The sequence below is a fragment of the Zingiber officinale genome, chromosome 9A (genome assembly GCF_018446385.1).
Source record: "Zingiber officinale cultivar Zhangliang chromosome 9A, Zo_v1.1, whole genome shotgun sequence".
In the NCBI taxonomy this organism is placed as follows: domain Eukaryota; kingdom Viridiplantae; phylum Streptophyta; class Magnoliopsida; order Zingiberales; family Zingiberaceae; genus Zingiber; species Zingiber officinale.
In genome coordinates, this window is record NC_056002.1 from 120,908,081 (window position 1) to 120,920,857 (window position 12,777).

The 12,777-nt window shown below is 36.8% G+C and overlaps 1 protein-coding gene across 2 annotated transcripts; it reads left to right on the top strand.

The window, feature by feature from the left end:
* The first annotated feature begins 742 nt into the window (after positions 1-742).
* On the top strand, positions 743-12,304 carry LOC122018916 (copper methylamine oxidase-like). Of its 2 annotated transcripts, none has more exons than XM_042576383.1 (12): positions 743-1,261; positions 2,883-2,995; positions 3,087-3,392; positions 4,978-5,090; positions 5,184-5,514; positions 5,613-5,828; positions 5,912-6,148; positions 8,515-8,700; positions 10,196-10,336; positions 10,771-11,039; positions 11,212-11,293; positions 12,087-12,304. In XM_042576383.1, the coding sequence occupies exons 1-12, from the start codon at positions 1,039-1,041 to the stop codon at positions 12,201-12,203; spliced, it is 2,334 nt and encodes a 777-aa protein (XP_042432317.1). In that variant the 5' UTR covers positions 743-1,038; the 3' UTR covers positions 12,204-12,304. The 2 variants fall into 2 exon arrangements, with proteins under 2 accessions (XP_042432317.1, XP_042432318.1); XM_042576384.1 differs by having other exon boundaries at positions 2,886-2,995.
* Positions 12,305-12,777: the final 473 nt, after the last annotated feature.

Here is a 12,777-nt window from a genome sequence, read left to right on the forward strand (position 1 = left end):
ATTATTTGTCTCAAAATTTGGTCCATAATTTATTAATTTTTTATAGTACAAATAAGGCAAATACTGCATAAAGGAAGCTATTCGATGTTAATGCTTCACTCGCACTATGGAAGTTGATTTATAAGAAAGATATACTTTATAAGAGATTTCTCAAACTCAAAAAGAATATTTTTACTAATGGAATTCCAATATCAATCCTCCTATACATATCATCAGTTTATAGAGTAGAATAGAAGATCCAATACACATAAAACTCTCTTTTGTTAGCATTGTATTTATGTGTATTTACTTTGATTATGATTACATGTTCAATAAGAACAAAGACACTACTACCATGCATCATGCAAACTGGCTAATAAGGTTGTATTTGACCTGAAGCACAAGACAAGTTTGGTAAAAGAGGGAACAAAACAAGGTGGCTTTATTTGGTAGACATTTTATATTAGTTTTGATTTATTAATTAATTAATTAATCAAACTTATTGACAATGAAAAATTAAAATAAATTCTAATATTTTTTATTCATTTTTTTTCTCTTATTTGGTGGAATGTCTAAAGTTACCACATGCTTTTGATTTTTTTTTTAGCGAAATTGTTGTTCCACCAAATAAGTACGGCTGCCTCCACTCACACCGACCTCCACACTATTTATTTACTGCGTTCTCTCGAGTTCTCCGGTCATTGTAAGCTACCTCGTACCGCTTCGCCAGCTTTATAAATCCACTCCTCCGCTCTCCATCTCATTCTTCCTCCGCCCTCAATTCCGCAAAAAGATCCTCCAAAAAAAAAAAACCCTGCCGATTTCCAAATCCTCCTTCTCCTCCTTTGGAAAGAAGATATATCTTTCTATCTTTTCGAGTTTTGTGGCTTCCTCTTCTGCCTTAAACCACGTCTTGGGCCTCGAAGGGAGCCAAGGGGAGGGCGGGGAGCGGCAGGGATCGAGCGTGAGGAAGGCCACGGAGGCGCGCTGCATGTCAGATTGCAGTAGCAGCGAGGAGGGATACTACGGAGGATTCGGAGCGCTTGCCAACCCACTACAATGGCCGCAACTCAGGAAAAAGCGACGCCTTGCTGCCCCGCTAATGAGTCCCATGTCGTCGGGGCCAAAGGAGGAGGAGGAGCCGTCTCCCGTCCCGTCCGACGCGAATGGGCGTCGGATCGCGAGAAGCGCGGCGCGGTGCAGCCCATCGAGGCCGTAGCTTCGCTGATTGCTCCGGTGGAGGATATCCAGGAGACCCCCTCTGTGCCGACGTCCTCTAAAGGTGATCCTTCTTTTCCCCTCGGAAACTTCCCTGCTGGTACGTGCTCTTACTTGTTGTTTGGACTGTTATTTGCTGATGCGGAGGAGAGGGAGAGCCGTGTGAAAGAAGATGATAAAGTTCTATTAACTTTCATCAATAATGGGATGGGGCTCCATCTCGCATAGTTATGCAAGAAAAACGTGTCTTTGAAAAGTACAGTACCACGGGGGAAAGGCACCAGAAACATTGGTGGCCCTCTTGACTTTATAATTTATGATAGGAGTTTTGCTGATAATTCCGAGAAAACAAAGATAATTCCGAGAAAGATGATATGCCAAGAGGAGGATGGATTTGAATGTGATTGATTTTATGGTGGTTATCTAGTATTGGATGACCACGGAACAACATGCCAAACAATGAAACAGAGCAGTCAGACGACATATTCAAATCGGAAATAGGATTTTCCGCTATATGACTGTAGGTTATGCTTGGATCATCCTTCCGTTTGCTAAACTAGCAGCCTCAGATATTCACAAATGTCTTTCAAAGTTAAATGAACTGACAGTATATTATAAATTGTGATGACTAGTTGATAATATAATATGCCAGTTGTACCTTTAGTTTCATTCTAAGGCTGAGTAGTTATGCTAGATGCATCTGTAACTAGCTGTAATTACAATTATAAAATCCTTGTAGACTCATGTTCACAACATCCCGTATTGAGAACACAAGTGTATAAATAACTTCATGATTTTTCTTATGCTTATTCAATGGTTTTTATTTTGACTTCAAAAATATAACAAGTTGGCATGTGCTCCATACGAAACTATATGAAACTCCCTTTGTACTTTAAAATGATGTAAAAATTAAACAACATTAACTTCCTGAAGCTGTGGAACCTTTTTTTTTTTTTTGACAAATGTATGCAACCTCTCCTTTGAATAATTATTTAAGTTTTTTCTGCAAGCTTAGCATTGTGTATGCTGCAAACAATTTAGTTTCCTAGTTGATCCAGCCTGTGTGATTTTTCTTGTGGTGATGGAATTGCCATCAGAGTGCCCCATCCAAGATGGTAACACACTGGGGAATTTTAACAATGTGGACTATGGAGCATCAGTTCCTCTCACAAATATTTCTTTGGAAGAAGGGAAGTCCAATGACCTTCTTGTTCGTTTACATGATGTTTTATATACGAGTAAGTGAGCAATTTACTGATTGGACCCGAAAGTTAAGTCCTGCAGTGGGATGCCATTGGATAAGCCAAGAAATTTTTCTTCTGGTTGTTTGTCTGTGATTTGAAAGTTGCAGTTGTTTCTCCTGACCTGTATGATCTTAGTCCTGCCAAGTCATATAACAACAACCAAGCCTTATCTCATTAGGCGGGGTCGCCTAATCCTGCCAAGTCATACCTCTTGTAATTCCTAGGATGCGTGTTGACAAAACCAGTGAAATGCTTCATTTGGTTATCTTAGATACAAACTTTTCTTGATTTTTTTTATTGCTATTTGTTAGAATTTTCATTTTCATTGCTTTCTTCATATTGAATCTTGTTTCACATGTATGCATATTTCTCTTTCTCATGATAATTGGTTTCTCATCTTTTATCCTTAGTTTGATTCATAGATGTCCATTGGTCTAACAGCAGGAATTCCAGTTATGATGCGGGCTCAGACAAGACACCCTCTGGATCCATTATCTGCTGCTGAAATATCTGTTGCAGTGGCAACAGTTCGAGCTGCTGGAGCAACTCCAGAGGTTTGCATTATATTATTTAGATTATCTATTTGGTTGATGAATATTTTTAGATGGATTATGTGGCATCAAGAAATGAACTTATTGCTATCAGGTTAGAGATAGTATGCGGTTCATCGAAGCTGTACTGTTGGAACCAGAGAAAAATATTGTTGCACTGGCTGATGCTTATTACTTCCCTCCTTTTCAACCTTCACTACTGCCCCGAACTAAAGGCTCTCCTGTCATACCCAGTAAGCTTCCTCCTAGGAGGGCACGGCTTGTTGTATATAACAAAAAATCAAATGAGACAAGCATTTGGATTGTTGAACTATCAGAAGTGCATGCAGCAACTCGAGGTGGCCATCACAGAGGAAAAGTCATCTCATCTGAAGTTGTTCCTGACGTCCAACCACCTATGGTATGTGTTTTTTAGATGATTACCTTGACACATTCTTTATTTCAATAGTAGGTGCTGGCTACAACTTTCTTATGAACCCAACAGGTTTCCCAGCCTTACTTATTTTATGCTTCATTAGCTTTCTTAAGTTTCTGACTGCAACTTTTAAACTACCAAGCTTTATATAACATGGACAGTGAGCTGCAGAAACATTGGAAACTCAAATCAAGTAACTGTCGTTGCAGACATAAGTGCAACCAACTTTTTTAAAAGGAAAAAGGCTAATATAGATTATTTAATTTAACTGTTTGGTGGAAAATCTTTTCTACTGATCATTTTGTGTAGAAAAGTAAGCATCACATAAAACTTCGTTTCAACTGTCTCTGTTAGTGCTACAAGCTGTAATAATAAAGGCCTTTCCAATGTGCGTGCAGGGCCTGGCAGGTGCATGCAGGGATTGATCTGGCCTATTTTTCTGCAATGCTCATGCCTGACCTGGCCCAGAAGTTTGTTGTACTGATGAACTGATTGTAACCAGGATGCTCTAGAGCAACCTTATTTCCATCAAGGTTTGTCCTTTGAGTGATGATAGAGTTGTGTAATAATTTCCATTTGTGTTGTGGAATGAGATAGTTCGATCCTCATTGCCCTGACTACACGATGACGGTTGCATTGACTTACTGTTAGTTAATGGGTCACTTATCTGATTATTTGAAATATGTCGTTCTCCCTTATTTCACCGTCTGATTGATCATCCATTCCTAGATTTCTCTACACTACATGTGTATTCTGTCTTTCCTTCATATGTGATTTTTGGCATCTTGTGACCGGTATATGCAAGCTGCTAGCATGTTATGACCAGTATACCAGCATATGTAAGCTGCTAGCATGCCAATTAGTGCATGCAAGTCTTTGTGCATTGCATGCTGTAGGTCCTGCTTTGCGGTGAGTGGCAGCACACACTTTGGCTCTTGATGATTTGTGGCTCTTGGCTAGTCTTGCTCTATGTATTTGACTATCACATGTTGTGCATAAGCAGATGGCTCAACAGCAACTGCAAATTTCCTGATTCATAGGTTTTAAACCAAATTTCATGTCGCATTGAGAATCAACTGCAAAGTCATTCAGAAAGGATTATCAAAATTTTGAAAGTGAGAAACTCAGTTTGGGCTCTTGCTAGAATGAACCTTGGATTCGAAAGGGTGAGCCCCTACCTTTGCCACGAACCATGGACAATGGATGGAGATTGATAGGTTATAAGTAAGATAAAGTTGGCATTCATGATGTGTAAGGTATTTAAAGCTGGTTCACCTTGACTCTTTCAGAATTCATAAATTAGTGTTGTTATTCTTGATGCCATAGATGCCTAGTTTGTAATGATACTGGGATGGATGACCTTACAAAGGGTAATATGAGCAAACAAGCAAAACCCATAGGTAATAGGTGAACCTATCACATTTTTCACTTGTTAGTGGAGTTGCTACTGACATATGTAGGCTTTTGTTATCCCATGATATTGTGTGGTTGCTTGCTTGTTCTGAACCAACTTTTTCTGTCTTATAATTTGGATTTTATTGAGCCAGTGTTATTCAAAATTCAAATGTAGGATGCTATGGAATATGCAGAATGTGAAGCTGCTGTAAAAAGTAATCCTTCATTCATAGAGGCAATGAGAAAGAGAGGGGTCGAGGATATGGATCTTGTAATGGTTGATGCTTGGTAAGCCAGGATATTGCTAAAAAACAATGGGAGAATAACCTTATTTTAGTTTCCTTGTAATTAACTATATTTTCTATTGACTTGTGCGACTAGGTGTGTTGGTTACTACAGCAATGCTGATGGTCCTAGTCGAAGACTTGCAAAACCATTAATATTTTGCAGAACTGAGAGCGACTGTCCAATGGAGAATGGTTATGCACGTCCAGTTGATGGCATTTATGTTCTTGTGGATATTCAAAATAATGTGGTTATTGAATTTGAAGATAGAAAATTAGTCCCTCTACCTCCAGCAGATCCTTTGAGGAACTATACTGCTGGAGAAACAAGAGGAGGTGTTGACCGAAGTGATGTGAAGCCTATACATATTCTTCAGCCTGAAGGTCCAAGTTTTCGCATTAGTGGTTATTTTGTGCAGTGGCAGAAGGTACTTTGTGCCTGTATCACATATAGTCTAGTTAGTTTATGACTCTTGTTTTTTGGCCAACAGTATAGTTGATAAGCTTCTCTTCTGTTACTGAACAGTGGAATTTCCGGATTGGCTTCACCCCGAGGGAGGGATTGGTGATACATTCTGTGGCATACATTGATGGTAGTCGTGGAAGGAGACCTATAGCACACAGATTAAGTTTTGTTGAGATGGTAGTGCCTTATGGAGATCCTAATGAACCTCATTACCAAAAGAATGCATTTGATGCCGGTGAAGATGGCCTCGGAAAAAATGCACATTCTCTCAAAAAGGTTATAGACACTATCCTTACAAAACTGATTTCATAATCTGTTCATCGCTCTTGCTTTACTTTATTATTTATTTGTTATTCCAGGGATGTGACTGCTTGGGCTACATCAAATACTTTGATGCCCATTTTACAAACTATACAGGTGGTGTAGAAACTATTGAGAATTGTGTATGTTTGCATGAAGAAGATCATGGAATCTTATGGAAGCATCAAGATTGGAGGACAGGCTTAGCAGAGGTTAGGCGATCGCGAAGATTAAGTGTGTCATTCATATGCACAGTGGCCAACTATGAATATGGATTTTTCTGGCACTTCTATCAGGTAGTTGATTTTACAATTTGTACTCATTGTCCTAGACTTCTAGTTTCTAGAGAGATGAGATTGTTTCTTTCTGATACTTCAGCATTATAACTTTCTGAATGTCCTAGTCCTCATGTTCTTGAGCCATCTTTCTGCTTATTGGCTGATTTTTCTTTGATATTTCATGTTTTTTTGAAGCATTTTATAATGACTAAGGCTATAAATGAGCTCAAACCAAACTTTATATTGTTCAAAATTGTTTGGTAAGGGCAACGGAGCCAATTGAACCTAGAACTAACCAAACTATTGAAATGGTTGTTCAAGCTTAGTTTGACTTGACTTATATTTTTGATCTTGAGTTTGGTTTGAGTTCGGCTTGCATTTGGTTTGTTTAGAACATTTTTAACCTTGTTTGGTTAGATAGTGAAATTGATATTACAAGTTTGTTTGAATTGTTTTGATTTTTTTTGTTTATTTGTAATTTTATTTATAGGTTTGATAAGAGCTTTGTTAATTATCATAGTTCACACGCTTTGTTCATGGATATTGTTCATGAATATTCTTCACAAACAATTCCAAATCTCTACGTTTATCGTTGTTTATGCATTAATGAGTTGAACATGGATATTGTTCATGAATATTCTTCACAAACAATTCCAAATCTCTACTTTTATCGTTGTTTATGCACATTAATGAGTTGAACACGTGTTTAAGCTTGTTCATTTAGTTGTTTAATGAGTTGTTCAAATTTATTCATTTAGTTGACCTTATTGAAGAAGGGGAGCTTTGACATAACGGTAAAGTTGTTGCCATGTGACTTGGAGGTCACGAGTTCAAGTCTTTGAAACAACCTCTCGCAAAGTAGGGTAAGACTACATACAATAGATGTTTCCCCAGGACCCCGCATTGGCAAGAACTTTGTACACTGGTTGCCCTCTTAGTTTACCTTATTGAACAACTCTCATCTAGCCAAATCCCTTGCTAACGAATGCTTGGTTTGTTTACAGACCTAATAATGACCATAATGCTTTACACTTACACTTAAAGAGTAACATGCATAGCTATAATGTGCTGGCTTGATCTCCTTCTGATGGTCAATGGGACTAGTGTGATTCTGCATGTATGGAGTGTATGCATACATCCAAAACAGTGCTAGTAAATCTATGAACATTAAATGAAACATCCACATACATGTGCATTGGCTACTTAACATGGAGCATATTAATAGTTTGGAATAAGCTAACAGTGGCTGGAAGGCTCTGCAACAAGTATTCCTTAATTTGTCTTCAAAGAAATTTTGTTGGGAACAGTGCAGTTGAAAAAGAAAAATTGCAGTGTTGAGGGTAGAGGAAGATCAAAGAATACTTAAAATAACTGGGACAATAGCATTTATGACACAACAGGCATATGCATAAGTAATGCACTGGGTAGAATACTGGGATCAGTTCTAATAGTTTCTCAAATAAGAACAAATGTTTATTCCTCATTATTGATGGAATGAATAGGGTAAGATGACTACTGGATTTCAGATGAATTATTGAGTTAACTAGAGTTGAAAGTGTTATGGGTAGAGGAAGACCAAAGAATACTGAGCATAAACAAAGATATAGTCGTTCACTGTTGGGTCATAAAATTTGTTGCAATGTTTTATTGATGGATGTTATGTTTAATTCTATCAAATTTGTTATATTTTGTTGAACTACAGTGTCTATTATGAGCTAATAAATTTACAATTATTAGGTTTAATAAATTACACCGAACAAATTTCTCATCAGAAATCCTGCAACAAAAATATATGTGCCTCTCTTGGAAAATAAAGGATACTTAGCATAAACAAAGATATAATCATTCCCTGTTGGGTCATAAAATTTGTTGCAATGTTTTATTGATGGATGTTATGTTTAATTCTGTCAAATTTGTTATATTTTGTTGAACTACAGTTCCTATTCTGAGCTAATAAATTTACAATTATTAGGTTTAATAAATTACAACGAGCAAATTTCTCATCAGAAATCCTGCAACAAAAATATATGTGCCTCTCTTGGAAATAACCTTTAGTTTTCTTTTTTTGCTTATGATAACTATAACAATGTAATCAAGAAATCCTGCCATAGGTATTCATGGAGATGTTTACATGGTAGTGCTTCTGAGCTGATTAATGATTTGGACATGAATATGAGATTCATGCCCAAATTTGGACATGAATTAAAAACAAATTTTTACCCCCATTTGCATTCAGAGTGTAGGCATCCACCATTTCTTTGTTCATTTTTCTTTTGTCAAAGCTGGAAGAAAGTTATTCTGCTGTTCGTTTCTCTTTTAGTTCACCCAACAATGGAAATGCATCACTTGATCTTAAATCACAGCCCTCTTGCAAATTCATGCAGGATGGTAAAATTGAGGCTGAAGTAAAATTGACTGGAATCTTAAGTTTGGGAGCATTACAACCAGGTGAATCAAGAAAATATGGTACAACAATTGCTCCAGGACTATATGCACCAGTTCATCAGCATTTCTTTGTTGCTCGTATGGATATGGCTGTTGACTGTAAATCAAATGAAGCCTTCAATCAGGTTTTTTGATTTCCATTGATCTGCACTTTTCTTCCTTTTTTTTTAATATGATTTTATAAAATTTCTCTATAGTACTGATGCATGTTTTTTTAACCATCTCTCAAAGTTATAATAAGCACCATATATTCAATTTATTTTTATTGAACTTCTTGGTTTACATTCATCTCAGTGTGTATTTCTGACCACTGTATTAACTGAGTATAGTCTGACTTCTGTTAGTTTTCTGGTTGTTGCATGAAAGCTGACAACTATATAATTTTTATACTTTCAGACCCAATAATGAGTTCTAGTATTCTGATTCATAAATGATATAACTTGTAAGATAGATCTATGTATTATAATTTCTGAAAATATGAAATATTGAATGAGTGGATAGATTAAATAGGAGATGGACAAAAGAAAATAGAAAGTGGGCTTTATAACATAGCATTTGTTTTCATACAATATTTTAGATTGCTCAGTGATGACTCTTGTTTGCTGGTCCTACCAAATATAGGACTAATTGAGTTCAATACCTATTGTCATCCACAAGCTTTAGCTGCTTTAACTTAGTATATTGTCAATATATATTATGTAGGCAATGCATCTATATGGGTGTGAACTAATAACTGAAGCCGATTAAGTAGAATGTAAAGTAGGAGAAATTTTGTTTACATGAAAGTTTAAGCAGCGTGACTATTTATGAGGGAGGGAGAAGAATGCTTATAGGAAAGAAAGGGACTTATCTTGTGACCCAGGTCCTAGAGGAGAGAAAATTCAAAACTTAAACAAAATATGTGGCTACAAGATGGAACTCAACCAATGGATATTCATTCTTCAAAGTTAAGAAGCAGAAAAAAACAGTTAGTAGAATGCATGTGCTAAAAAGTGAAATCTGATGTAGAGAAGTCTTGAATACTGTCATGTGTGGTATTTGTGGAATGACAAGAAGCTTAACTGTGGTAAGGATGCTGCAGCAGATTTCTTCAACCTTCATATCACAAGGCGCGAGGCCTGATCTCCACAAGGTTCTTTCCTATTTTTTTTCTATGTTAGTGCTGAGTGGGACATACATATTGATTTATCTGATTAACTTTTCAGTATGAAATTGTTGCCCTAATATTAGTTATAATGCAGAATAGTTAATGCTTGTCCACCAATGAGACTATTGCATCCAAATGGTTAAAATGATTTTAATGGAATTTAGTAGTCAGAAAATTATAATCTTGGTTTGTCTATGTATGCTTTATTTCAGTTCTAATAACGACGAGCTTCTACTATACTTCTAAGCACTATACATGCATATATTTATCTTTCTATATGCAATATCTACAATTTTACTCTTGAGAAACTTCTAAAGCTATATGCAATTTTAGTGCACTTGGTTTTAAACAGTTCAACTAATAGGGAGGACAGTCATACTGAATACATTCCTGATGGTTTTTTTTCCCATCAGCATGTGAGATTATTCTTTTTTTTTTGTATGACAAACTAGATACCGTTCTCTTTCCTGTAGGTTGTTGAGGTAAATGTCAAAGTTGAAAAGCCTGGACCCAACAATATTCATAATAATGCCTTCTATGCTGAAGAACAACTTCTCAAAGCTGAGTTGCAGGCTATGCGTGATATCAATCCTTCTTCTGCACGACACTGGATTGTACATTCCTCACTGTTATATACATTGATCTGCCCTTATTTGCTTATTGCATTTTTTAAATTCTTAAAACTGCATACGATGTGAGGCGCTGCCACTTGTTCTAAAATATTCACAAGTATCAAAAAATAACTTAGTTTTTGGACTCTATTTAGATGAGAACAATCATCACAGTAGATGAAGAAACTGACGTCTGTACAAGTTGAACTGCTGACAGGAAATTATGTTTAGTGTTTATTGATGTTGCTATTTAGAACACCTCAGTTATCAACAAGATAGCTCCACTCAGTTTTTATAACATTTAGGGAATGAAAGATTTCATAGATTATGGTACATCTTAATGAGACCACTTTCTGCCACTTAGGGTTTTTGATAATTAATATTTGATTACCTTTCTTACATCAAACAATTGACATGTCTTCTATTTGGAATTACAGGTACGGAACACTAGGACTGTGAATCGAACTGGTCAACCTACTGGCTATAAGCTTATGCCTGGCTCCAATTGCCTTCCATTAGCTGGTCCAGAGGCAAAATTTTTGAGAAGAGCTGCATTTCTAAAGCATAACCTTTGGGTTACCCCTTATAATCGTGATGAGATGTATCCAGGAGGAGAATTTCCGAATCAAAATCCACGTATAAATGAAGGACTTGCTACTTGGGTTAAGAAGAATAGGTCACTTGAGGAAACTGACATTGTCCTTTGGTTAGTTCCCTTCTACCTTCTTTTGTTTGTATGCATGACTTGACATTATTAAAAAAATTCTTAAACTTTGTTACTTAGCGACAAGCTAGTATGCATGATCTTTTGATTAGGGAGAGCTGTTATTTGGTTCTTCAGGTTGTTTACTCTTCTTACTGATGTGTTTTGATTACAGGTATGTCTTTGGAGTCACCCACATCCCAAGGTTGGAAGACTGGCCTGTCATGCCTGTTGAACGCATTGGTTTTATGCTCATGGTATTGCTGCTCCTACTTTACATCTCCTGATCTTTATGATTGCCTTAACCATCTTCATTTCACATTAAATAGCTTGGATAGAGACGGACTTGGTCATGTTTCACCTTTATCGATGAAGTCTTTTTTGATTTGTATTTGTGATTTCACCTTCTACAAGCAAAAGTTTTCATAGCTAGGTGTCAATTTTGCTCAATATTACTCTTTTAATGGATTTTCAAAAGAATTCTGTAGTTTGCTTCATCCTTCATTTTTCAGTCTTGTTATCTAGACAAACAGCACTGCTGCTACTACAAAATTACATTTAGTCAAAAGATCCTGTGAATCTAGTTTGCACTTCCAGTTTCTTAAAATCATCTTTGTTTTTCTCTTCCTGTTACGTATATATATGTATATATATAAATGATATTCTGCACACACTCATCCTGCAGACTTGCACATCCTTACCCTGCACACTTTTGGACGATCCTCACAGGTCCGGGCGTCAGGATGCCTGCCCGGGCACCCCGATTCAGTTTTTAAATCTTTATCTTTGTATTGTTTGAAGATATGGACGGGTTAATTATTTGTTTGAAGTTGTGGTCTATCGTTTCTTGAAACTATCCACTGAAACAATGTTTACCCTAACTTTTCAATATAGTGGAAATGCTTTTACTCTTGAGTTCATAATTGAAGTATTAAGCTGGATAAGAAGTTCCTAGGCTTGCTATAGCTGTGTAATTTACTGGTAGAGTATCTCTTTGCATCCACTGATGGTTGTCTACCCTCTCTAATTGCCAGTTTAAAATTTTTGCAGCCCCATGGTTTCTTCAATTGCTCCCCTGCTGTCGATGTGCCTCCCAGCGTCAGTGAGGCGGAGAAAGAGAGCGGAACATCAAAGTTGATGCACAACACACTTCTTGCCAAGCTCTGAGAGAACATGTCGAGTAAATTTCTCTATATAACTTCAGTATCTCTGTGCTTTGTTCAAACTTAAAGTCTGGCAAAGTTAAGAAAATTATCTGTGATTGATCATGGATTGCTCAAAACTTGTTTAATCACTTTACTAGAGTCGGCCTTCCAAATTCTTGATGTTCTTACAATAGGTTGGTCATCCTTTGTGTGGCTTTCGTTAATCTCATCTTCGAATCATTTGTTTCGCTGTGCCAATCTGATATTCAGATGATTTGAGGATCCTAGCTTGGTTTTATTTATTATTTCCTACAAACTTTGTCCACAAAATTTTTTCAATTTTTTCAGTCTGTTTTACCCGGCGGTTGCTGTCCCCATGGACGTAACCGAGTTGATACTCAGACAGTAGAATTGTCACAGGTTGTGGCACCTAATCATCGTGTCTACTGCTAGCATCCCAAGCTATTTGAAACTTGGACCATTTATCAATGCTTAAATTTAAGAAATACTCAATGCGCATCTAAGTTTAGTGCTTATTAAAGGGCGCATGTGTCCTCTAAAATTCCCCTTCTGCAGCCTAATCAAATTAAACCGAT